This window comes from Corvus hawaiiensis, chromosome 6 (assembly GCF_020740725.1).
Source record: "Corvus hawaiiensis isolate bCorHaw1 chromosome 6, bCorHaw1.pri.cur, whole genome shotgun sequence".
Classification (NCBI taxonomy): Eukaryota; Metazoa; Chordata; class Aves; order Passeriformes; family Corvidae; genus Corvus; species Corvus hawaiiensis.
Genome location: NC_063218.1, coordinates 45,069,010 through 45,095,377, shown reverse-complemented (window position 1 = coordinate 45,095,377; position 26,368 = coordinate 45,069,010). Strand labels below are relative to the sequence as shown.

The 26,368-nt window shown below is 40.6% G+C and overlaps 1 protein-coding gene across 19 annotated transcripts in view; it reads left to right on the top strand.

Annotated features, from left to right (window-relative positions):
* Positions 1-25,101, top strand: part of CD44 (CD44 molecule (Indian blood group)) — a 53,150-nt gene extending 28,049 nt beyond the window's left edge. The window contains exons 7-21 of one of the 19 annotated variants that reach the window (XM_048307040.1): positions 434-559; positions 1,243-1,356; positions 2,495-2,620; positions 3,302-3,418; positions 4,557-4,682; positions 5,364-5,486; positions 7,159-7,263; positions 8,945-9,136; positions 10,718-10,879; positions 11,957-12,115; positions 13,362-13,622; positions 14,465-14,650; positions 17,639-17,761; positions 19,025-19,103; positions 21,766-25,101. In XM_048307040.1, coding sequence (XP_048162997.1) covers positions 434-559; positions 1,243-1,356; positions 2,495-2,620; positions 3,302-3,418; positions 4,557-4,682; positions 5,364-5,486; positions 7,159-7,263; positions 8,945-9,136; positions 10,718-10,879; positions 11,957-12,115; positions 13,362-13,622; positions 14,465-14,650; positions 17,639-17,761; positions 19,025-19,103; positions 21,766-21,982 — 2,216 coding nt within the window. In that variant the 3' untranslated portion in view covers positions 21,983-25,101. The other 18 variants (XM_048307039.1, XM_048307042.1, XM_048307043.1 and 15 more) reach the window with 18 other exon arrangements.
* The last annotated feature ends 1,267 nt before the right edge of the window (positions 25,102-26,368 follow it).

Here is a 26,368-nt window from a genome sequence, read left to right as displayed (position 1 = left end):
TTTCTGGGTGTCCTTTTTGCCTATCATGGATACTTCTTACATCTTTTGTATGTGATTGTATGTCATGTTGGTGGATGTTCCTCATTCTGAACTCTGTTTCAAAGACTATCAACTCTCTGCTGCTGACAAAGCCTGTGAGGAACTCATTAACCTTATGGAATGTGGAGGGTTGAAAAGTCCCAGAGGGCTTTTGGGGGCTGCTCTCAAGGGAGTGTGTTCTTTCCTGGGACTGCCAAAAGTGCTTGCATCTGGCTACGTGTTAGAGGAATGTAATGACACCTTGGGTTCATACATTCGCCCTGCTCTCACATCCATCTCTGGGGCATGAGTGTGCTCAAGGTGCTGATGCTGGTGGACTTGACTTTGCTGGAGGAAGAGCTGCTTCTCAAGAAATAATCACAAGATCTTGGTTAAATGAGCCATGTCCTAACAGCTCCAGGGCCTCATCATGACAACCTGGAGAAAACCACCACCCAAACTTGGTGGAATCCGTTCCCAGACCACTGGTGGTGGTCAAATCCTGGAGAGAAGACGCAAGAACCCACGCCAGCAACCAAGGGTAAAGAATGCCATGCTAAGAGGGTGCTTTGATTAGGGGCTGAATTACCAGAGACCAGGGCAGCAAGGTCCACAAACTCTAGGTGGAACAGGGGGTGAATGTGTGGCATTTGTCACTGCTGTTCATTGCCACGCGCTCCAAGTGGGGAAATCAAAGTCCTGGGCTCTCTCTCACGGACTGTGCATGTGGTAGCAATAGAGCAGTTGTCCACACTGTCCATGTTCCATGGAGGCATTCTGCCTGCCTGAAAGGGATGAGCATGGGAGTCATTATGCAAAGCATGTATTTGGGTCTTTCTTTTTTCCTGTTTGGAAGCAGTTTAGGAGCAGACTGTTCCAGTGAGAAGGACTTGTAGCAGAGAGGAAGGAAACGTTTTCAAGCCAGTATGCTCTGCTCTCCCTGCTAGCAGAGGACAGGGCATGGTTAGCGCCGTGAGCATGCAAAGGGTCCCAAAATGTATCTGAGAGCTGCAGTGGGGCAGCTTCAGCAGGGCCATGGCAGAGTGGTGAACCCCTTGTGAGTGAAAAGGCCAGAAGGAGATACGGCTCCTGGGAAGGACGGGGCTGTAAATTCTCCTCTGTGATTGTAAGGCTGTGAGTAGAGGAGACAGGAAAGCTGAACTGGTGGCAGCAGAAGGCCTTGTTGGTTAGGGCTTCATGGCAGATTTAACATCATCACAGCAGATGTGACCTCCAGTGGCAGTGATTCAGATGATGAAGACTCTTCCGAGGAGATGATGAACCCCACAGTGTTTCCAGTCAGGAGTGTGGCCAAGGACGAGACTGCTCTGAGTACGAGTAAGGAACTTCCACTGTCTTTGGATGGTTTCTTTCTGCTTTTTCCTGTCCTACGTGATGTTTCTCTTCCTTTGCTGCACATAAATTGTTTGAAAATTGGATGATCTCATCAGCTTTTTTTCAAACACATCTCCCATGCCACAAAAATATTGCCTTTTAGATCATGTGGGCTCCCTATAGCTAAAAGCACCGCCTTCTGTTGCTTCTTGAATTGTTGTCTTCATTTTCATTTGATTTGTGAACTTTCCTTGTGACTTGTTGGGTCTCAAGGACTGATTTCTCTTTGGAGGGAATTTCCAGCCTCCTGCAAGTGGCACAATTATTTCTCTTTGCCTGCCAAGTTGGCTTGCCTAGCCCAGTGGATGAAAAGGCTGTAGATTCCTGTAATTTTTCTAAGCAGAAATCTCTTTCCATCTGTAAATGCCTGGCATAAATCTATGGATCCTGCTATTTGATATACTGTGTTCTGAGAAAAGACTGTGCATTGGTAATGTGAGACAAGTTAAGCTGTACCTCTCTCTCCATGCTGTGATGATGCCTACTCTGAAAGGTGTTTCGGGTGTGCATTTAGCTGGCAGCATCAGGTCAAGGGGAGTGCATGTGTCTTCTGAGTGGAATGGCCTCAGTTCTGGGCTCATGTTCATGGCAGCATTGGCTTCATGGGGTTGTCAGTAGAAGACCAGTTTGCTTCTCTGGGTGTGCTTATTTCTGAGTGTCCTTTTTGCCTATCCTGGATACTTCTTACATCTTTTGTATGTGATTGTATGTCATGTTGGTGGATGTTCCTCATTCTGAACTCTGTTTCAAAGACTATCAACTCTCTGCTGCTGACAAAGCCTGTGAGGAACTCATTAACCTTATGGAATGTGGAGGGTTGAAAAGTCCCAGAGGGCTTTTGGGGGCTGCTCTCAAGGGAGCGTGTTCTTTCCTGGGACTGCCAAAAGTGCTTGCATCTGGCTACGTGTTAGAGGAATGTAATGACACCTTGGGTTCATACATTCGCCCTGCTCTCACATCCATCTCTGGGGCATGAGTGTGCTCAAGGTGCTGATGCTGGTGGACTTGACTTTGCTGGAGGAAGAGCTGCTTCTCAAGAAATAATCACAAGATCTTGGTTAAATGAGCCATGTCCTAACAGCTCCAGGGCCTCATCATGACAACCTGGAGAAAACCACCACCCAAACTTGGTGGAATCCGTTCCCAGACCACTGGTGGTGGTCAAATCCTGGAGAGAAGACGCAAGAACCCACGCCAGCAACCAAGGGTAAAGAATGCCATGCTAAGAGGGTGCTTTGATTAGGGGCTGAATTACCAGAGGACCAGGGCAGCAAGGTCCACAAACTCTAGGTGGAACAGGGGGTGAATGTGTGGCATTTGTCACTGCTGTTCATTGCCACGTGCTCCAAGTGGGGAAATCAAAGTCCTGGGCTCTCTCTCACGGACTGTGCATGTGGTAGCAATAGAGCAGTTGTCCACACTGTCCGTGTTCCATGGAGGCATTCTGCCTGCCTGAAAGGGATGAGCATGGGAGTCATTATGCAAAGCATGTATTTGGGTCTTTCTTTTTTCCTGTTTGGAAGCAGTTTAGGAGCAGACTGTTCCAGTGAGAAGGACTTGTAGCAGAGAGGAAGGAAACGTTTTCAAGCCAGTATGCTCTGCTCTCCCTGCTAGCAGAGGACAGGGCATGGTTAGCGCCGTGAGCATGCAAAGGGTCCCAAAATGTATCTGAGAGCTGCAGTGGGGCAGCTTCAGCAGGGCCATGGCAGAGTGGTGAACCCCTTGTGAGTGAAAAGGCCAGAAGGAGATACGGCTCCTGGGAAGGACGGGGCTGTAAATTCTCCTCTGTGATTGTAAGGCTGTGAGTAGAGGAGACAGGAAAGCTGAACTGGTGGCAGCAGAAGGCCTTGTTGGTTAGGGCTTCATGGCAGATTTAACATCATCACAGCAGATGTGACCTCCAGTGGCAGTGATTCAGATGATGAAGACTCTTCCGAGGAGATGATGAACCCCACAGTGTTTCCAGTCAGGAGTGTGGCCAAGGACGAGACTGCTCTGAGTACGAGTAAGGAACTTCCACTGTCTTTGGATGGTTTCTTTCTGCTTTTTCCTGTCCTACGTGATGTTTCTCTTCCTTTGCTGCACATAAATTGTTTGAAAATTGGATGATCTCATCAGCTTTTTTTCAAACACATCTCCCATGCCACAAAAATATTGCCTTTTAGATCATGTGGGCTCCCTATAGCTAAAAGCACCGCCTTCTGTTGCTTCTTGAATTGTTGTCTTCATTTTCATTTGATTTGTGAACTTTCCTTGTGACTTGTTGGGTCTCAAGGACTGATTTCTCTTTGGAGGGAATTTCCAGCCTCCTGCAAGTGGCACAATTATTTCTCTTTGCCTGCCAAGTTGGCTTGCCTAGCCCAGTGGATGAAAAGGCTGTAGATTCCTGTAATTTTTCTAAGCAGAAATCTCTTTCCATCTGTAAATGCCTGGCATAAATCTATGGATCCTGCTATTTGATATACTGTGTTCTGAGAAAAGACTGTGCATTGGTAATGTGAGACAAGTTAAGCTGTACCTCTCTCTCCATGCTGTGATGATGCCTACTCTGAAAGGTGTTTCGGGTGTGCATTTAGCTGGCAGCATCAGGTCAAGGGGAGTGCATGTGTCTTCTGAGTGGAATGGCCTCAGTTCTGGGCTCATGTTCATGGCAGCATTGGCTTCATGGGGTTGTCAGTAGAAGACCAGTTTGCTTCTCTGGGTGTGCTTATTTCTGAGTGTCCTTTTTGCCTATCCTGGATACTTCTTACATCTTTTGTATGTGATTGTATGTCATGTTGGTGGATGTTCCTCATTCTGAACTCTGTTTCAAAGACTATCAACTCTCTGCTGCTGACAAAGCCTGTGAGGAACTCATTAACCTTATGGAATGTGGAGGGTTGAAAAGTCCCAGAGGGCTTTTGGGGGCTGCTCTCAAGGGAGCGTGTTCTTTCCTGGGACTGCCAAAAGTGCTTGCATCTGGCTACGTGTTAGAGGAATGTAATGACACCTTGGGTTCATACATTCGCCCTGCTCTCACATCCATCTCTGGGGCATGAGTGTGCTCAAGGTGCTGATGCTGGTGGACTTGACTTTGCTGGAGGAAGAGCTGCTTCTCAAGAAATAATCACAAGATCTTGGTTAAATGAGCCATGTCCTAACAGCTCCAGGGCCTCATCATGACAACCTGGAGAAAACCACCACCCAAACTTGGTGGAATCCGTTCCCAGACCACTGGTGGTGGTCAAATCCTGGAGAGAAGACGCAAGAACCCACGCCAGCAACCAAGGGTAAAGAATGCCATGCTAAGAGGGTGCTTTGATTAGGGGCTGAATTACCAGAGGACCAGGGCAGCAAGGTCCACAAACTCTAGGTGGAACAGGGGGTGAATGTGTGGCATTTGTCACTGCTGTTCATTGCCACGTGCTCCAAGTGGGGAAATCAAAGTCCTGGGCTCTCTCTCACGGACTGTGCATGTGGTAGCAATAGAGCAGTTGTCCACACTGTCCGTGTTCCATGGAGGCATTCTGCCTGCCTGAAAGGGATGAGCATGGGAGTCATTATGCAAAGCATGTATTTGGGTCTTTCTTTTTTCCTGTTTGGAAGCAGTTTAGGAGCAGACTGTTCCAGTGAGAAGGACTTGTAGCAGAGAGGAAGGAAACGTTTTCAAGCCAGTATGCTCTGCTCTCCCTGCTAGCAGAGGACAGGGCATGGTTAGCGCCGTGAGCATGCAAAGGGTCCCAAAATGTATCTGAGAGCTGCAGTGGGGCAGCTTCAGCAGGGCCATGGCAGAGTGGTGAACCCCTTGTGAGTGAAAAGGCCAGAAGGAGATACGGCTCCTGGGAAGGACGGGGCTGTAAATTCTCCTCTGTGATTGTAAGGCTGTGAGTAGAGGAGACAGGAAAGCTGAACTGGTGGCAGCAGAAGGCCTTGTTGGTTAGGGCTTCATGGCAGATTTAACATCATCACAGCAGATGTGACCTCCAGTGGCAGTGATTCAGATGATGAAGACTCTTCCGAGCAGATGACGTACTCCACAGTGTTTCCAGGCTGGGGCAGGAGTGTGGCCAAGGATGAGACTGCTCTGAGTACGAGTAAGGAACTTCCACTGTCTTTGGATGGTTTCTTTCTGCTTTTTCCTGTCCTACTTGGTGTTCCTCCTCCTTTGCTGCACATATATTGTTTGAAAATTGGATGGCCTTCTCATCTGCTGTTCCCTTCAGAAATGTCTCTTTTGTGACTGGAAAATTATCTGAGGTCCATATGATTAAAATAATGCCTCTTCTTTTACTACTTAAAATTAGTACCTCAGTTTTATGCTTATTCAAATATTTGCATTTACTCATGATTTTCCAAGAAGAAAAAGTTTATCTTTCATTGTATCAAATTTTTTTAAGTGTTAAAATAATTCTAGTTCATGTTATATATCCTACAGCTATTCAATAGCAGACTTCCTGTCTGTGGAAGATGCTCAGGTACTATTTGGGAACACCAAACCCCAAGTACCTTTTTCATAGGGAAGTGTCCACAAAACAGTCTCATATTTGCTACCTTCTACACTCTTCCCATGCAGTCTTTTAACATCATCTCATTTGTTTTGTGACCTCAGGTGTCTAGGCATGATCCAGTTATTACATAGCCTTATTTTCCTGGTATGAATAATCCCACCGTGACCATCTGATAACTCTTTTTTAATTCAAAAGCCATCCGTACCTGAAATAATTTTGTCTGGAAACCAAAAAAAGGCCACATATGAAGGTCAAAACTAAATGCTGTGTGTCGCTGAAGTACACAGTCTGCTACTTGGCTCTATGACCAGGGAATGGCCCCAGCCCTGGGGTTTTTTTTAGCATAGATGTTGCTATGAATGACTATACTCTAATGCTCTTATTTTTACAAATATATTAATCTGATCTATTTCTGTGATTTTATTTACGTACATCTTAATATGTCTGTTGTCTGTGCTGTTATTTACTCAGCAGTCACTCTTCATGAGCATTTTATTTTTCTGAAGATAGTGCAGTATTTACGTTTTTTCAGCAGTGTTTTCCATTTTTAGTAGAAAATGCAAAATCAGCAATTCATCTTGCTTTGGCACATTTGTGACTTTTTATTTTTCTTCCTCTGCTTTGGATAGTTCTGGTGTTTATTTATCTTTAAGACTCTGCATTTGTAACTTGTCCCACAGGTGTACTGCATTCCATACCTTTGATGGCCTAGTGGTGTCTGCATGTTCCATGGGTGAAAGTGTATTCAGTCTCTGGTCGTAGACTCTTGTGGAAGTTCTGTTTTATCTTTTTAATCGTGTTATAGCTTTCTTGACTAATATTGGCTACTTGGTGGTTGTCGTTTTTTTGCTGACCATTGCTTTTTTGCTCAGTCATGGGTATTCTAACATTGTACTTCGTGGGTACTTCTTGAGTACTTAGCAAACATGTTTAACATGTATTGGGACATCTGCCATATTCCTTAGGCTCAGCATATTCTTAAAATGTGAGTTTAAGTGTCTTCAGCTGCTCTAATGGTTTTGCATTACTTCTACTATACATTATTCTTCTGATGGTTGTTTTCCCCATTTTTCTTGGGAAACTTTGCATCTGTCCAATGCAAAGAAAAGAACTGGTTTGATGTGAAGGGATTTGATAAGAAGAGTAGAGAGACTATATCTAGGCTATGCAAGAATTCCCATTTTCCGTCATCTTTATGGCACACACGGACAGTAGATTTAGAGCATAGTCAGCATTGAATCCTCCATTGTCCCAACAGCTGTGGACTCACAACACGAAACACTTCTGGAAATCACCACACAAGATCGTTGGAACCCCACCTTTGCAGACGAAGAGGAGCAGTATCCTAGCTCTGCTAGCAGGGGTAAAGCAATCAAGCATTTCAGATAATACTCAGATTTCTGATATAATTCGGTGAAGTATGACACTTGTGGTGCAGCTGGTTGTAATTCCTAACTACACTTAGTAGTTCAGTGTAATACCTTTACATTATTTGTACTAGAGCCGTCAAAGGTGGCATCTGTAACATTCACCTGTCACTCCAAGTCTATCTTATGCATCCAAAGTTAATTTCTTGCCACTTTTCCCCACATCTCTAATATTTTTAAGTTTGCCCTGCCAGTAGTGTGCAGTAAAACTGAGCAGATTTGGGCTTTCGGTGACCCACCTTGGTGACAAAAAAAATCCCTTTTCCCACTTAAAATTTCTATTGTAAAATCTGAAGACAAAAGACAAAAAAGGGAGCTAATGTTTCAAATACACAGACTGTCCTAAAAGGATAATATACTACCTCCATATGAATGTGATCATTCTGCTACCAGTGTTAGTGCCAGTAGCCAACTGAGATACCAAAACGTTGAATTCTAAAATCCTCTGTAGGCAAAGGCTTACAGAGTGCATTTTCAAGCTATTTTTGCCATGTCCTTCTGATTCTGAGATTGCTTTGAACAGCAGAAGTTTATATAATTGGCATTAGAACAGGTTCTGTAATCACACAGAAGTAGTTTTTGTAATAACTTTTTTTGGTGGTGAAGTATTGGTAGATCAGTTGTATTCATACATTGATTAATATTAACTCTTTTTTTGGTAAGATAGTATGTAAGTATTACATTTAATTTAAAAATAATGAATTACATTTGCATGAGTGCTCTCTTTATGAATATTTCCTTGCCTGAATGTGAAGATAAATATTTCTCCAGTTTTTCTCTTCTTGGGAAATAGCAAGTTTCTCTGTCTGGTGATTTATGACATATATAACAGGTCCAGCTCATTCTTTGCATTTAATCATATTCTGATTAAGGACCTCAGCTTTACTTTTAATATACCACTCTTCAAAATGTTTGATACGTAAGGCAGATGTATTTCCAGCTGAGTTCTAATGCTCATCTTAGGGTTATTGATGTGTCTTTTCCAAACCTTCATTAGAACATCTCTTATGGTGGTGGTGCTTCAGGTGATTTCTGACTGCATCTTCTGCTGTATAAACAACAGCAAGTTAGAGCGAGCAATGAATTAATTTTATTGGTAAGATCTTTAATTAATACAGAGTTCAAAATAAGTATACTTATCTACTTATATGAATGTACTTATTTCATTCATCCAATCTCAGAAGAAATTACAATTTCCTTAGAGCCAGCTTTGTAATTGTGCTATTGAGATACTAACTCAAAAGAGAAAAGTTCATCAGCTTTTTCACTTTAAAAACCCAGAATTCACAAACTCAACAGTTAAGTTAGTATTAATAAATATGAAATAGAGATGCAAGCTGTTGTTTCTATGAGCTCTTCTGCTTCTTGGATGTCTTTTATCTTCCACTGGTCACTGGGATCCTTTCTAGTGCACTTAAATCTTCTGCTGCTCCTGGTGATGCTTTTGTGTGATAAGGTTTCCAAAGGACTTTTGTTTTCTTTCATCTTTCATTTCACATCAAATGCAACAATGACAAGAAAAAGCCAAAACACAAAAGCCAAACACCCTTGTTATGTGGGCCATGATGATAAGGATAATGTGACTGATGTTGGGTATTTTGGTCATTATTGATTCAATCATCATCTTATCAGCACTAGTTACAAGTGAAAATGAAAAACGTCACGGAGCAACCCAGCATCCGCTATTTCACAGCGTTCATTCTGGAGGGATCAGTCAAGAACAAAATCCTGCAAATACCACTGGCAGTATTGAACAACATGAATTTACTACTGCAGGTGGAAGTTATTTTGGAAAGGAAACTTCTACAGGTAATATTACAGGTCACGTTTTAGTAAATTTTCAGGGTTTTCTAAAGATTTAGTTTTAGGATTTTTTACTAATGTTTTTGCATTCTGAGGCCGTAACATGGTTCTGTGAATAAACCTGAGCAATTCTGATACTAATTTTTTTTTTTAATTAGTCTATTCTTCAGACTTCTTCCTGGATGTTTCTCTTCTACTTGTTTTGTAGGTCAAGACTATTAGTAGGTTAATTCTATAACTGTCTCCTGCGTTCTGTGTTGCGTGTCATGCAAGCTTTCAACAAGATATCTATCTACCAGGGTTTTGTCTGTAGGAAACAGAGAAGGTCTAAGTGGAAAAATAATTATATGTGCTGCATTTTTCACTCCTTTGGGAACTGTGTTCACTCCCTTGTTGCAAGTCATTATTGGACCGGGGATTTTTTTTCCCAGTTTTTGTTAATGGCAGCTACATCTAAAAAAAATTACCTAAAATGTCTACTCATCCATCCTACTTTTGAACTATGGCAGGATGATACTAGTGATGAAGGAAAGAAAACAAAGCATAATGTTGAATAAGAGAGTGGCTTCTCTCTCTCATTGTTTGAATCAATTGAAGCATAAAAGATCAAATTATACTATAAATCTGGTAACTGAAAATTGACATATTTTAATTTCTGATCCTGTGAGCGTACCAAACTTATGAGTAAATGGCAGTTGTGCTGTATTAAGCACTGCCAGCAGTGAATGCACCACAGTCATCATCTGCTCTTGAGGATTATCAAGTACAGGTCTCTGACAACTTGTTATACTACACTACTGTAGCAATACATAATGGCCTAATTGCAATTAAAATTGTGACTCGCACTCAGTTGTGGCAAGTTTATTGCCTTTTTCTTTTCCCCCCCTTACTGGGTTGAAGGGGTTAAAAAGGGTTATGCTTCTTACAAGATTTGGGTACTCTTTTGCTGTGACTGTCTAATAAAAACTACAGGTTCATTGATAATGGATAGTGTTTTTCTAAATAACTGCAATATCAAATATTCTCCAGTTGAATGCTGTCTCATTTATTGTGTGCACCATTCACAAATCTGAAGCATGAGCTAACATTCCCCTTTGTCATACTTCCTTGTTTATTTTCTTGGAGATTCTGCAACTAATGAAACAGTGAAATTTTGAGGGGAAAAAATTGGATATAGTCAACACAGTCAAATTCTGCAATTAAAATACTAGTGATGGGTCATATCCTTGCAGTTACTGATGCATTTGAGGTTTTCAATCCTGCATCAGTGAATATTGGTTTGATATTCAACAATACGAAGTCAACAGCAAGGTTCAGAGAAATTCTTTTGAAAAACAGTAAGGCACCTTGATTCTGAAAAGCATATGCTCAGTTTGAGGAAGGAGTTGGCCCTACTGATGACAGTAGGTAGCTTTTCTAAATATAAACCAGGATGAGAAGCAAATCTACTTTACTTCTCTTTGCCATTAAATGTAGTAGACATTGTGAGCGAGGCCTGTCATAGAGACAAGAACCGAAGAGGAGAATAATATGAGAAATGGATCTTTGTATACTGAGTTCATAATTGCTTCACCATCATCATAACAGCTATGGTCCCCAGCCACGGGGCCAAACAGAACGACTCAGAGCAAGACCCGTTGGTGTATCCAGGCTGGGACAAGGGAAAGGATTATGCCACACAGCCTGCTATAACGGATAGAGTTATCCCTTCCACAGAGAACAATCATGAAAGAGAGTCTTCCACTACAGGTACTAGTAATAATGTCTGTTATGTGTGTTGCATCACTTCTGTCTCTCAGATGGCCTCTCCTGGAAAGATATTGCATTAACTTGTAGAGAGGAGTAATTACTGATCTCTTAAAATAATGACATAAACTGTAGAGTGATTCATTTTCTCTGTGCTCTGTCTGGATGGTGGTGAGACAGAAGATTTCAATTTTAGCTCCATATAAAACATTTGTTCTTTACTTGCCAACACCACTTCTAGGGCTTTCCCTTCCTTAGTGAAGCATAGCTGTGAAACTGCATCCAGCTTGTTACATAAGTTATATTATTTGCTGCTGCCAGACTGTCTTTATCATAAAGTGGAATTAATATTCATGTATATTTGTACATCAAGAAGTTAATCCATTTAATTTGTGAATATTCACCTGGCAAAAGAGTGTTCTTTTCATGGACTTTACCAAAATATTTATCCCTCTGGTTCATTCATAGAATAATGAGAGACAGTAATCTATAGAACTGGCATGACACAGCATGATAATGCAGTCTCATATAACACAGTATTCATAACATCAAAATAATGTTCAAAAAACATGGTATGATCTCTTCTTCTGGAGGTCTCCCCTCTCCATCTGTCACTGGGATCTGTGTATGTTGCCAACATCTTGCTCCATCATGCTGAGCGTAGATGTGGAGCTGAAGGGTCTCTCAGAAGCCAGTGACAGTGTGGAGGAAGAAGCAGAGGCCTTCATGTGTTCTTTCCTCTCTGTATTGATACCTGTAATGTAAAACACACTGTAACAGCAAGTGACAGTGTCTAGGAAGCTGAGACTCTGTAGCTAGCCTGGGATGCAGGTCAGGGAATCCTTCTGCCTGCTGCCTCTGTGTCTTTCCCTGTGTCTACTGTCCTTGGGGAGCAGTGATGATGTACAGGACACAAGGTCTCACTTCTCTGCCCTTTTTGTGAAAAGGGTAACAGTGTTTTAAGGGGAACAGGAGGCTTGGATGGGATGGTAATGGGAAGGCCATAGCAGCACACACATGGAATTCACAGCTATTAAATAATCTGTGTTTAAACCATCTGTTATTGAACCATCATAACAGCTGTTGCCTCTCCTGATGGTGCCTACCACAAAGACCCAACTCAACCACTTCTGCCTTCGGATAATGCATCAGAAAAGAGCACTGAAGGCATCACGAATCCCACAGATGCCCCCTGGGATGAAGTCCTCCACAGGACCACAGCCAGTATGACTGAAACTGGTAATGACTCTCCTCCGACGGGTACCAGTAAAAATAATGGATTGTACTCATTTCTCATGTCTGGTGTGAAATGAGACATTATTTCTTCTGAAACTGACTTCTTTCCCTGTCTTTCTCATCTTCAAAGTGTGCATTCTTGTTGTGAAATTGCAGTGCAAAGGTTTTTATGATTTTGTTGCATGTGAATATCCCAACAAGAATTCCTGTCTGTTTAAGGATATGTTTTTTCCTGTGTGCCCTGTTTCTTATGTCCCCTGACTTTTCTCAGGTTTATTTTTAACTGAGAAAGCAGTTGCTTTTTGGAAGTGGCTGGTAGTGTAAATGTTTGGTTTTCATATCTGGTCGTTCCTGGTCTTAATATTTAAACATTCTCTTAATATTGTAAAATTTGAAATAATTTACTGGAGTTTGTTCATGTAGTTCTGCAAGGTTCTAACTTAAATTTCTCAACTCGGCATGTTATCCATTTAAAATTATCCTCATTCAAAATACTGCTTTTTTATTTAGCAAAATAAGATGTATTTTTATGACACTGTAGTTGTTTGGAAATTCTTGTATCTTTTCTTCCTGCATTTTCTAAAGAAGAAATTTTAAGGAAAAATTAGCAGTTATCCTTCAGCTTTTTTCCTTCAAAATCCATTTTCATCTGGATTATTTAATCCTCAACATTTAGGATTCACCAGAGAGCTGTGAAAAGTATAGATTGTGTGGATTATAAATACAGTTTGTGGATTAAAATATAGTTGTATTCTCTATCACCTACTCATGTTTTCTAAATATGAAAGAGATTCTGTAAAGTTTCCCAGTTCACTGATTTCAAACTTTATGAGGTTTGACAGATCAGCTGCAAATATGAAAACCCAAGCATAATTTAGCAATTTGTTCAAATGTTTTAAATTAAGTAATTCTAATCTAATTCCTGTGTAACAACAGGAATTCTTATACTTATTCTGAAAATAATATTGCTGTTTTCTCCCTTCTAAACAGTTTTTACTAGGTATTTTCAAAACTAATATTTTAGGCTGCATTGTGAGTATTAGTGAAGGAACAGACAACCCAAAAAGAGTCTGTCATATATGGAGGATATTCTTTGCTTGTGGCTTTGTTTTGGTTTTTTTTCTTCTCACTGCATACTCTACATGGGCTATTAAATAAAAAGGTAGAGATTACTAAAATAAAGAAGGAGTAATATGTAAGGTGCATTTAAAAAATATTTTTGAAGTTAACTTAGCCATCATCACAACAGTCACAGCCTCCACTGATGTTCTGGCACCAGAAGACATAACTCAGGAAGCATGGGCACCTCACCTTGTGGTAACAGTTGCTTCCTCTCCTGATGGTGCCCACCACAAAGAGCCAACTCAAACACCTCTGCCTTCGGATGATGAGCCAGGACAGGGCACTGAAGGCACCACGAATCCCACGGATACGCCCAGAGATGAAGTCCTCCACAGGACCACAGCCAGTATGACCAAAACTGGTAATGACTCTCCTCTGATGGGTACCAGTAAGAATAATGGATCATACTCATTTCTCATGTCTGGTGTGAAATGAGACATTATTTCTTCTGAAAACTACTTCTTCCACTATCTTTCTCATCCTGGGGATCTTTATTCTTAGTGTGGACTTGCAGTGAAAAATCTGCCGTAGAATCTGTGGACAAGGCATAAGGGACTCCTTGCTGGTGCACTTGGTGGTTTCTGTCCTTTGCTGAAGCATGTTTTCACATGATCTCCTAAATGTTCTGCGAGACATGCACTTTGGTGATTCTGAACCTCCAGCCTGGTCTTCCTTTCTTGTGCATCAGTGGGATCAGGCTGGATATGCTTTGGTCCCATGGCTGGTGTGGTGGAGGTGCTCTGCTAGTTCATCAGATGACTTGCTCCTGTGACTCAGCAGCAGCGTCGTCGCTGCGGAGTGGTGTCCCAGTGGTGAGGGCAGGGCATTCATAGAAGAATTACATCCCTTAAATTCTGCCATCAGTTTCTTACTTCTCCTTCCCTGTGTATTGCGAGGCAAGACTGACACAGGTGAGGCTGCTCACTCCTGAGTTACAGGGTCAGGTTGTTGCTGCTACAGTCTCTTCTTCTAAAGGTCTCCTCTTTCCATCTGTCAGTGGGATCTGTATATGTTGCCAACATCTTGCTCCAACATGCTGAGCATAGATGTGGAGCTGAAGGGTCTCTCAGAAGCCAGTGACAGTGTGGAAGAAGGAGAGGCTTTCATGTCTTCTCTCCTTCTGTGCTTTGCATGAGGAAGGTGGAGGTGCTTTCTGGCTTGCTGTGGCCCAGGAAATGATGTGGGTGGTGGTTTTGTGAGTGCTCCCTCATCATGCCACCATCATGACAGTCGTAGAGTCCGTGGATGGTGTTGACCAAGAGAAAGCAACCAAGGAGCCACTGGCACCTGGCACTACACCTGGAAGGGAAGGTGAAGAAGCAAACACCACAGGTGGTTCCCATGTCCATGGGATACCTGGAGTTTTTTCAGACATTGAAGACCGTTTTATTCCCTTGCAGACTCCTCTTACTACCAGTAAGAACAATGAATTATAACCATTTTTATTGGTTGTAATTTAATATGTTATTGTGGACAATGGCTATTGTCCAAAAATGGGTACTAAGCATAATTGTAAATGGTTGTCATATTAGGATTTTCTTTTTGGGTTTTGTTATTGGTTTTAACCTGCTGGTAAGATGTCATGAAGGGTTATCTCTTTCTGGTAAAAGCATTAGCTAAAAGGCCAAAAAGAGTGTTTTGCAAATAAGCTTTTCTTATATTCTGTTATCAGCACATGGTAACACAACTATTGAGGTGAAGAAGTGTAAACTTCCTGCTCATGTTCATACATTTGTGATAGCATTTTGTCTTTTTTTGCTGGGCACATATGACAGCCATGTAGCCCCAAACTATCTGTCGCTTTTTCCCCATCTGTAACCTCTCTACTTTAGCTGAATACGTACAAAAGAAAGGTTATTCTCTGTGACACCATTTTTTCACCAGGTGTATATCCTGTTGGTGTCTTGCCAGTGATTAATTGTAGCTGTTACAGGGCTGTAACTGAGATTTCATTTGTGAACAGCTTTGTTTTTCAAAGGGTTATTCTTCTGATGAAGTTAGTGCAGTTAACAGTGTTTGCTTATTATCCTACATAAAGCCTTTGGTATTTTTTTATGTACGGTCACATGCTAATAATACGGGAAATGAAGGGACTTTTCCTTATTCCCAAATGTAGTTTACATACAAATAACCATCCTAACAGTAAGGGATTTTTTCCAAATTCAGCTAATCCAAACACTGTTTTCATGCACTTTCTTGGAAGTTAGTGGAACCACCCCATAGCAGAATTTGGCCAGTGCTCTGTGGACATTCTTTGTACATAAACAAGATTTTGTACCTATATTTTTACAGCATTATACAGAAAACACTTGAAAGCTAATCCCCTTAATAATTCATTCATATTAATTCATATATTGTGAGGTAGAACTTGGGCTAATTGTTTTTTCAAGAATTTTGTATAAACCAGTATATTCAACTCTTAACAAAATTGCCTGGTTATAGTATTTTGACATAGGCATAGCACTATAAATGAAAAATATCTATTTGACAGAATTTTATTGGAAAGCTAAATTTGTTTTTAATAATGTCTTCCTACCAAAACTCATTTCTTGCATTTCACAGGCCCTATTCACTTAATTAATCTAAGCTGCCTTCTTAATTTTATGTGCAGACATTACACACTATGAAAAAATGTTTTCTACCTTTCTGTTTTGAGCACATAAAACCTGTAAGAACTGGTTTCAGTCTTTTTCAGTGTGAATATCTGCATTGAATCTTTGCATTGTCAGTGCCCTGGCAAAAGGCTCAGAAGGCCATTTTCTCAAAACTCTCCCTTTTTTCATTTACCTTCTCTTGTGCTTTTTAAGAACACAGTATATGGGAATCACTAAGACACTGCCACTGTCGTCAAAAAGTTTATTTATTGAAGGGTTCATTCCTTTGTAATGTTGCCCCATATATGTGAAATGGAATGGAAAAGATTCATTAATGTATTGTTAAGGGCCTTCTCTGATCAAATGAATGGTTTGATGTACTGTACCATTTTGTTTCACTTGCTTTTTGTCTACAGCAATGTTTAAGCTGTGGTCAGACAACACACTAAGGGTCCAAGTCTCCATAGAATAACAAGTCAGTCCTCTGAAGGAGCACAAAAAATAACTGTCCATAAAGAGAAAAAAATCTAGTATGTTACCAAAATGAAATGTAGAGAGCTTTTGAGGATCCCTCCCTGCCACTTGAAAGCACCTCCCCAGAGCCAGAACAGCAGGGAATGTGGCTGAACCTTGCTTCTTCTTCTTAGTGCTCAGGGGAAGAGCAAATGTAGCAGGTTTCCAAGCACACAAATTTTAATAAACGTCTGAATGCCTTTCTAAGGGGTTTTGTGGAGGAGAAGCTCTGGCATTTTTCAAAGATGATATAAAGCACTTAAAAAAAAAATAATCTGCTGAGATGTAGTGTAGACAAGTTAGTAGGCCTCTCTTGGTCAGCTTTCTTTGGCTCTAGATCCAGACTCTTCATTGCTGAATTTGTGCTCTGTCCTTTGTTGTGAGATAGCACCAAACAACACTCCAGTCAGTAAGTTTCTTGTTAATAAAAATAATAAAAACATCTGGAAAATTCATTAACTGCTTGCTGGCTATGCTTCACCGAGGGGATAAAACTTACTTCTCAGTTATGCATCTGCTAGCTGTTACTAGGAAATGAGATCAGAAATGCTGGACAGAAATGAGTTGTAATGTGTATTAAAGAAAAAGAACTTTACAGCTGATTAGAGTTAGTGTTTAATTTCTTAGAGTCTGGAAGAACTCAGAGAGGTGGAGATCTGTAATATATTTTTTAATAGCGATAATGAAGCAGTAGTCCCAAATGAAATTACTGTACCTATAGTCTGCTGATAATTTTAGTCTCGGGATACCCTTATGGTAATAGTGTGGGCCACAAATGTGATTGCATAAAAGTTTAAGCAGTATGGCCAGCATAGAAAATACAAGAGACTGAATTAAGGTCTAATACCACCTTAGAACCAAATTACACAACTTATTAAAAAGGACAAGAGGATCCACATCTAAGTTTGCAGAGAACTGCTAGGAAAAAAATATTTTGAGTTTTTAGAGTCCCACTCTATAGGCTGTCAAAGTCACAACCATTCAGAGAACTATTGTTCTATTTTATGACAGCATTAGAGTTTTAGGTGTTCAGTTTTTTCTTGTGTCGAATAGAATTGAAACATATGAGGGAGACAAGAGGGGAAAGCCACGGGTTTTGCTTCTCAAAATACTAAAGCTAGTCATAGTTCAGATAAATATGGTGCTTTCAGTCTATGTAAAGTTTTCAGTATAAACACTCATTAATTGCTTCAGCATGAACTTTCTAGAGTACAATTTTTAAATGCTGAAAGTCACAGCCTTCGTACCTTGCTGTTAAATATTCATCAAGCATATTTGGCCTATTTTTGTTCTTTAGGCTCTACCTCTAGTGTATATGTTAGCCAAGGACCACACAAGGGACATTATGAATCCACTACTTCCCTTGAAGAGACCGCCACAACACAAATAGCTTCACAGCCAAGGTCAGCCCATGTACCAGGTAGGTTTTTGAAGTCAAATGTTTTAAAAATCTAAGTACAGAATTGTGTTCATATGAACTGAAGTAAGAGATGAAAATGAAGGTGAAATACATTTGTTCAGGCGTTGTTCTGAATCAGATAATATTCAGCATTTCACTAGTAGTCTGAAAAATGGAGCATATCGTAACTCATATAATTTTTTGCCAATATTGAGGGAAGCCATGCATTTGGAGAATGGGATTAAGATTCAATTTACTTTTATGAATTGAAATGAAATCAGGCAAAACTCAGTAAAGTTATATGCATAGTATCATATCCATGAGAATGTTCAGTGAAAATAATAGGTGAGACAAGCTCTCCAGAATAGAGCTTGCGGATTAAAACAGAATAAAAAGAAGCCAACACCATGATACAGCTGCAAAAGAATGCAAATATATTCTGGGACTTATTAGTGGTACAGTCATTTTTAAAACAGAGAAAGTAATTATCCCATTCTACTTAGGCCTAGCAAGTCCAGAGCTGAAGCTTTGTGTTCAGTTCAAGGCATTGCATTGGTCACATGGGAAAAAAGGGAGAAGAGCACACAGAAAATTTTGGGAAGGTGACCTTTGAAGCACCTTTTGAAAAACTCATAATTTTCAGGGAAAACTGAAGGGAGATATAAGAAGAGCATGCTATGAAAAGAATGCCTGTCAGTTTTTCACCATGGAGTACTAATAATTAACTAATCAGAAGAAGTAATTTGTTTCAAATGAAAGGCACAGGTCTATTTAAACAAGGAAGAGTTGTTTCAAACGAACAAGATACAGGACATAGCTCCTGGGAGAGGACCCCCAGCTCTAATGGTAGTAGAGCCATAATGGTAGTAGAGAGTAGGCTACTGAGAAGGTTGTGAAACCTGCTTTACTAAAAATGTGCTAAAAGTCATCCTGTTTCTGTGCCAGGGACTGTAGGTGTGTCGTGCTAAGCCTTTTCTTTTGCTGTTGGAGTAACTCAGTGATACAGCTCCTCTCCACCTATGCCCTCTGAAGTGCAGTGCTTACAGGTGACAGCAGGGATGGGGTATTTTATCTGAGCTGGCCTGTGTGTAGCTGAATGATGAACATGTGTTTGATTTGCACAGAAAGACTTTGTGAACCAACCAAACATTCATGGAAGCTAGGAAAAGAGTGTGACAGCTGAAAGAAAGTAGAGGAGATTGTGTTCTAGCAGTTCTGTGAAATGGCAAAACCACATGAGATACATTCACACTCTCTCTTCCCCTCCCTCATCTCTCCCTACAGACTGGCTGATCATAGTTGTAGCTCTCGTGGTGCTTGCGTTGATCCTTGCAGTGTGCATTGCTGTTAACAGTCGCAGGAGGTAAGGCCACACCTTTACATTTCCAAAGCACTCTGCCTTACTGTTTCCTTCCTTGAGAGGCTCCACAGCTTTGTCAAAGAGCGGAGTAGCAAAACACAAGGAAGAGCATCCTCTGCAAAGCTTAGAGTGGCTTGGGGTGTGGGGACACAGGTCACTGACACTGAACCGTGCCGTAAATCCTCCTGATGGGAGAGAATTTTCTAAAAGTCCTTGCAAGGAGTTTCAAAGATAAGCTGAGACTTTTCCTTCAGTTTCAATGCTTCCAGATAGTTTTTTATTAAGTCTTATCAGAGGAACAGAGCCACCAGCATGACCCAGGTACAGCACAGAGCACAGAAAGCAGGAGTGAGGCCTCTCTATCAAGATTTACACAGCCTTTTAAAGATATTTTAACCAATAGTTACTAAAAACGTACATTATTTTCACTTTCCTACCAATTATTCAGTAACATGACTAGGAACTGCGGAATTTTCTATCCAATCAATCCAAACTACTTTTACTGCAGAACATGGAGTAGTAGAAGAAGGAGAAGAAGGTTTAGAGAACAACAACAATCCTCCATTTTGATATTTTTTACTCTTATCTATGTACTACAAAGAGAAGCCCAAAACCTCTAAATTTTTCACCCTGTGACAATGTTACAGAATAGTCTATCACCTAATTCACACCACTGTATTTTCTAGTTCTTACCTGACTGTTGGTAATTTTTTCCAAGGTTGGAGGCTAAAACAGTGTTGTTCAGGGGGGTAAGAACCCTTAAAAACACGCAGAGAAATATTCTCGGCACTCTGGGTTCCTACAGGTCACCATGTCCTGTACAGGTCACACATCAGCCTTCACACTCACCTGGAACCACTCACATGAAGTCAGCAGCTATATGAACCATTTGGTCTTGTAAATGGAAACTAGCTGTATCTAGATCACAGAAAAGCAATTATTCTCTATCTATTAGTTATTAATGGGAAAATCCTGTTCACAGAGAGTGAAAGTTGTGAGATGAATGTAGACAGTAACAACCCCAGGATGAGCCAGGAATAATCCTCCACCATCAACAGCGTTCTCTGTGTACAGTGTGAAGTGTCTTAGACAACCCCAGCGATTCTGTGATAATCTGTTAATCTGTTCCTTCCAAACAAGAGGCTCTGTCACAGCTGGCAGTCACAAGCATGTATGCTAACACTGCTCTCAGAGCTCTCAATGGCTTTATGTACACCATTTTACAGATGAAGAAGCTGAGGAATGAAAAGTAATGCAGTGAGCTGTGCAAAGTTAGCCAGGAAATTTGAAAAAACCCTAGCCTAGGGTTTAGGCTATAATGTTCTTACCTCTTTCTGTTCTCTGGGGGCTGTTTTCCCAATTGTCTTCAACAGCTTTTTTCTACTTGAATGTTAAAATTGAGCTTTTTAACTGAGTAACTATTTGCTACTTGAATTTTAACTCTTTTTTATCGGAATGACCATATAATATGTGGAGATTTTTGTTCAGGAAGCAGTGAGCACATTTTTTCCTAGTCTCTTGGTTGTAGAGCACTCTGAGCTGCTCTTTTAAGAGGCTGTGGAGCTCCACAGCTCCTTGCTGGCGTCTTTTGGCATTTTATGGCTGCAGAGCAGGAAATCATTCCCAAGGGTGTATGTAACATTAGCACAGTGAGCTGAGCTACTTCAGATAAAATAACCCTCATCCATGAGTCAGTAGGCATGAAAAAATAGTATTTCAGAAGCATAATAGTATAATTGAACAGCCAAATTAGTCATTCAGGCAAAATATGCTTCATTTAAGAAGAAAGCCCTTAAAAGTCCAACTCCACAGACATGCTGTCCCTCTTAGGCATGCTGGGCTCTGCATATTCAGTTTACACAAGGCTGTTTGAGGACAAATAGGATGTCCAGCACTGTGTAGCCAGGGAGCCATCTTAGCAGCAAATCTGACAGCTGTGTAAGTAGTACTTTTTTACTACGCTGAAAGATACCCAGCCCACGATAAACAGTGTGCATCAGCTTTGGGCTGGTGACTCTTTAAAGACTGTGTGTATGTGTGTGTGTTTTAATTCAGAGTAACATATAAAGTTTATTGGGCGGCCCTGCAGTGAGTGTAACTCTAAAAACACAGTACCTTTTCCTGCCTGAACATGCCAAGGAGCTGTGCTGCAGACAGCAGCAAGAGTAGTTCTCCATATTTCCTTACTGCTGGTTGGCTTCTTGGCTTGACATGCTAACACAAAGGAAAAAACAGTTGCCTGGTTTAATGAGGTGAGAGCTCGATCCAGAATTTTTGCATTTCCAAAGCTGTGATCCCAAGCCTGGATTTAGAAGGTGTCCTCATAGTGGGATATTTACAAAGTTCATAAATGTGAATATATTCAAATGACAGAAAAAAAATTCTAGCATTCAGTAATGAATGTTATTGCTATATGTAGTAACAGTAGATATAAATTGGATAAGTGAGCTCCTGACAAATTTTTATTCATTTAATGGTGGAGGATGCTTTCAGAAATAAAATAGGCAATATGGAGAGCTTTACAATTTACAATTTGTATGGCATAAGTCTGTGCTGGCAGACACAAGTTTAATTTCCAATCACCTTTTCCTAAATACTAACCTTCAATTTTTAAATTATTTTTGTTAGTCTCCACTTACACTATTTTATTTTTATTTCTTTCTAGATGTGGGCAGAAGAAAAAGCTAGTGATTAACAATGGCAAAGGGGCAGTGGAAGACAGGAAGACAAGTGAATTAAATGGAGATGTCAGCAAATCACAAGAAATGGTGCACTTGGTTCATAAAGAGCAGTCAAATGACCGAACACAAGCATGTGACGAATTCCTGACTGTTAATGAAACACAAAACCATCACGAGTTTGACATGAAGACTGGAGTGTAATGGTACCACGCTGCCAAGCAGATCAGGGCTGGGGAAACCAAAATCACGTGGAACTTGAACAGGAATTCACAGATGCACTGTGCTACTGATGTCTTTTGAACATAAACATAAGTTCTATTTCTTTTTAATCACTTCGCAAAAAAATTGACATGTGCTTTCTGAAATAACACCCCCAAGAGCTGCATAATGCTTTCAGTTCCCAGTCCCTACACAGAGGACTCTCACTGTGTCCTGGATGTTAGGAGACATAATACGAGTGTACATCATTATTCCCCAGATGGAAGGTCTTCGCTGTGGGGGGCTAAAGAAGTATCCAGTCACTCCATCTTACAGATATTTAAGGTATTAAACATGCCATGGTACAGAAGTAAGTGAGGAAAAATGTCAAGAGTAAATAAATCAAGTTTAAACCCAAAAGGCATCTTCTACAATGTCTGCGACATCAGAATCCCTCAGAAATGCCTTCCAGCCAGGAAGAGCAGTGGGTACATTCAGAATCTGCCAGTATAAACAAAAAGTGACATTTTATAATTATGTATGGCTTGGTCTGCAACAGGGGAAACCCAGAAGGACAAAATTTATTTATCTCGATTTTTAAATATCTATGGGCATACAGCAAGTCTTCTTGGGAGGGGTAATAAAGGTATGAAAACATGAGCTGATGCATAATAAACTTCTATACTTTATTATCCTAGCAACCTGTACAATTATCCTTGAGTTTTTGAGATGTTCATTGCTCTCCTCTCCCCCTCATTCTTTGGTCCAAGTTTGTGCATGTTTTTAATGAGTCTGTTAGTTAAGATAACAAATGAAACAAAACGACCCCAGCTCTATCACATATGCACAAATCAAGCAATTGAAATCACTAGGGAAGCTGACAGTATTTTGTTCCTGAAAACAGGTCTCTATATTCTGCTCCATTTTACTTAGGAAATGCTGAGCCTATTAAATTTTTTTTCCCTATAACTATGATATTATACCAGATTGCTGATATTTTAAAAGTTGATTTTCTGTGATCTCACTCATTTCCTCTGAATTCTATTTCATCTACATTTTTTCCATCTGCTTTTTAAAAACACCAAAAGAAACATTGCTTTCTTATTGGTACCAGAAGTTTAAATTCTACAGAAAAGATCAAAGCAAACAAAAGGAAACTCTCCCAGCCATGTAATATAGTAGAGTAGCTGAGCTGCATTGTTACATGCTTTTGTTATGTCCTTTTGTGTCTGTTGTGTAAAGTATTTGTATTAAGCTATGATGCTGTGCATTATATTGATATGAATTGTCAGGAAAAGAACTATTTACCACCAGTGGTCTGTGCTGTTTTTAAGAAAGCTTATTGGAATGGAGGGAGAATGGTAACTTCTAATTGGAGTGCCCCCAGGAAATGCAAGTAAAACCATTGGTCTGTGTCAGCTGTGGGATGGGGATGGTCTGTAGCAGGGCTATTCAAAGGTTTTGTTCACTGACCATAGCCCCTGTTCTGCTGAAGTATGTTACTTAATGCTCTCCATCTGAAGCAGTTTGGAGGATGAATATTCAGCTGGCTAAATATTGACTTTAGCTAGCACTGATCTTTACTGGAACATAAAGCACAAGACTGTTGATTATATTTCTGAGTCACAGCCCTCCAGCAGCTTCCCATGTGCTTCATGGGAATGCTCAAGTGCCCTGGTATCTGCTGGCAGATCTCCTTAGGGTAATTTACACCTGGGCAAAAAGTCCCAAGACAAGGTGATGTTTTAAAATACACGTAGGATGTTTTCTGACTATATGTAGGTCAGATATTTCATCTGTGAACAGTGCATTGATTTTTGTTTAATGTTTTTAAGCAAGCTTTTCTATTTGTCATTAGAAATCAAAATGATCTGTTGAAGGCTGTGTTTAAACTGGTGTCAGGTACTCATTCCACTAAGTATGGAGATCCAGAGTAAGAACTACTCCTGTCTTTAAATCCTAGCTGAATATAGGTCTCAGTGAAAAGGACTTATTTCATTGTCTTGGAGGCTAAATTTCTCTCTTAAAAAACAAAAAAAATCTGTGGCATGTTATTTATCTCCCTATTCAGATGTTGAATGAAGAAATCCACAAACTCCTTCCTAATTTATCTTACATTCAGTAGCTACAGAAGCACAGACAACACTGGTTGGGTTCTTTATATATTTTTAAATGGGATATGCTCAAGAGGCAATGCCATTATTTTATATATGCTGATTCTTTTTAGATTATGTCCTGTGACTTATGTGTAATTGTTTCATTATAGTTTCAAAACTAGATGGCCATTTCATATGTGTAATATAGTACATATTTTTATTAATCTTGCTTTTATTATGAGGGGTTGTTTGTTGTGTGTATGTATTTTTATATAGAGCACTTGATATATTTGCATATTTATTTAACAGATTAATTAGAATGAAAGAAAATATCATCTCTAAATTGTAACTAGAAATAGTATTGCTAAAAACACATAGGACTTTAAAATAAGCTTCCAAAATAAACCTGATTCCACACTGAGGATAAAATGTAAGTCCAGCTATTGGTGGCAGAGAAGTATTCAGCAGGATTGTCGTGTTGAGTACTGTGGCCATTTTTTCTGCTTGCAAATGCCAAGCCAGGCTGAGGTGAATGCTGGGTGACCTTGTCTGCTCTGCCAGCCTCCCAGAGTTAGTGACAAACTCAGCTTTCCCCCAGAAGTGGACAACAGCTACAACAACTTGGTTCAATTTAAGATCAACCCAGTAAGGTCTTGATGACCATTCCCGGCTCACTGAACCACCAGCATTTGGAGAGTGCAGCACCCATCAAGGTCCTGCCCTTCCTTCAGGGTGCTGATAGACAAACTGTGTCTAGGTGCCTAGGAAGAATGAGGATTTCTCCTAAAACTGCTAAGGAGGTCAGACCCTGCAATCAGCTTGTGTTATTCCTTTGTCTTGAAAAGTTCCAAATGTGATCCAGACCAGTGGATATGCTGTCTAAAGCAGCAAGAATATTTAAGAGAGAGACTGTATGTTTTGTGGGAATGTAATATTTTCATGAAGCAATGCAGGCTGGTTGTTTCATCTGTATTTTCTTGAAGATCTGAAAAGGAATGTTTGATTAAAGCAGAAAAAGGATGTGCAGCTCTCGTCTACCTTTGCGGATGTTAAACCCTTTCCACAACATCAGTTCCAAAATTGTACTTTTGCAGTTTTTCACACGATAGGGATGTTTTTTGTGTGTCCCATGTCAACAACAACAGCCTCTGTGCTAATTAGTTTGAAGCATGTTGCCTGGAATATTTTTAGGAGACAATTACCAAGCGTCTCTTTAGCACATACCATTCTGGTTAGGGTTGGTCCTAATTATTCTTTCTGTAGATGAAGGAAATAAATCCTCTGACAAGTGTGTTCTGCCTCAGCATACACAGACACCAGGGTATTTTGTAAGTCAGCAGTTAATGCGTTTATTTTAAGCAATATTAGGCCATTAGACAATAATTACTTCTTAGTCTTTATTAAACAATTCAAGGGTCTGACTCCTCTGAGTCTCTGCAAGAGCTCTGATTAGTCAAACACCAGCCCTTTTGGTAACCACAGGTTCTGACTAGCTCTTCTCTGTGGAGCAGAAGAGGACAAAAGGTGACAGGAAAAGGGCTGCTCCTTGAGGTGCTGTTCCAGCTGTGTGGGAGTGGGTGACACAATTCCTTCTCCTTAAGGGTGGAAAGAATTGTGCAAAGGTGTTTTGGGGGTGGAGCTCTGGGGGATCAGGGATGGAGGGAGAACACAATTTCTGGGAAAGGACGTAAAGGGAGAGTGAAATTTCTGTACTATTAATGGGAAAGTACCTTCAACACCCCCAGGACTCTGGCACTCGAATGTTTCACAACTCTGAGAAGGAAAAAGAGCCTTTTCCTGTGAGCCTCCCCCGCCTCCAAGTCATCCTCTATATCCACCACCTCATTTGCAAACTGATTTTGAATTTTCCCCTGGTAGCTTATTTCTCATTATTGCTATGCCTTGCTGCATGTGGCATCCGCCAACACCATGCTGCAGGCAAGCAGCTGTGGCAATGAGGAGTGAGAGGCAAATTTAGCCAAGATGAGTAACAGTGTCTTTTGTACAGCACAGAGACTTCACTTTTTGTCTTCTCTTTCTCACCCATTCGGAGTAAGGTTAGTAAAGGTAAGATTTTGAAAACATTTCTGAGAGGGACCAATTTGATTTTTATTTGTGCCTCAACATATGTTATACATGAGGTGAAAAATTACTACAGGGGCTGTAGGTGTGCTGAAAGCCCTGATATGTGCAGGTGTTAAGGATGCCCAGGAAAAAATGTCCAGGAAATCGGGCTGTGGGAGGAGCCTTAGCACATACAAACAGTTACTCTCTCCATCTCTCTTTCCCCCTC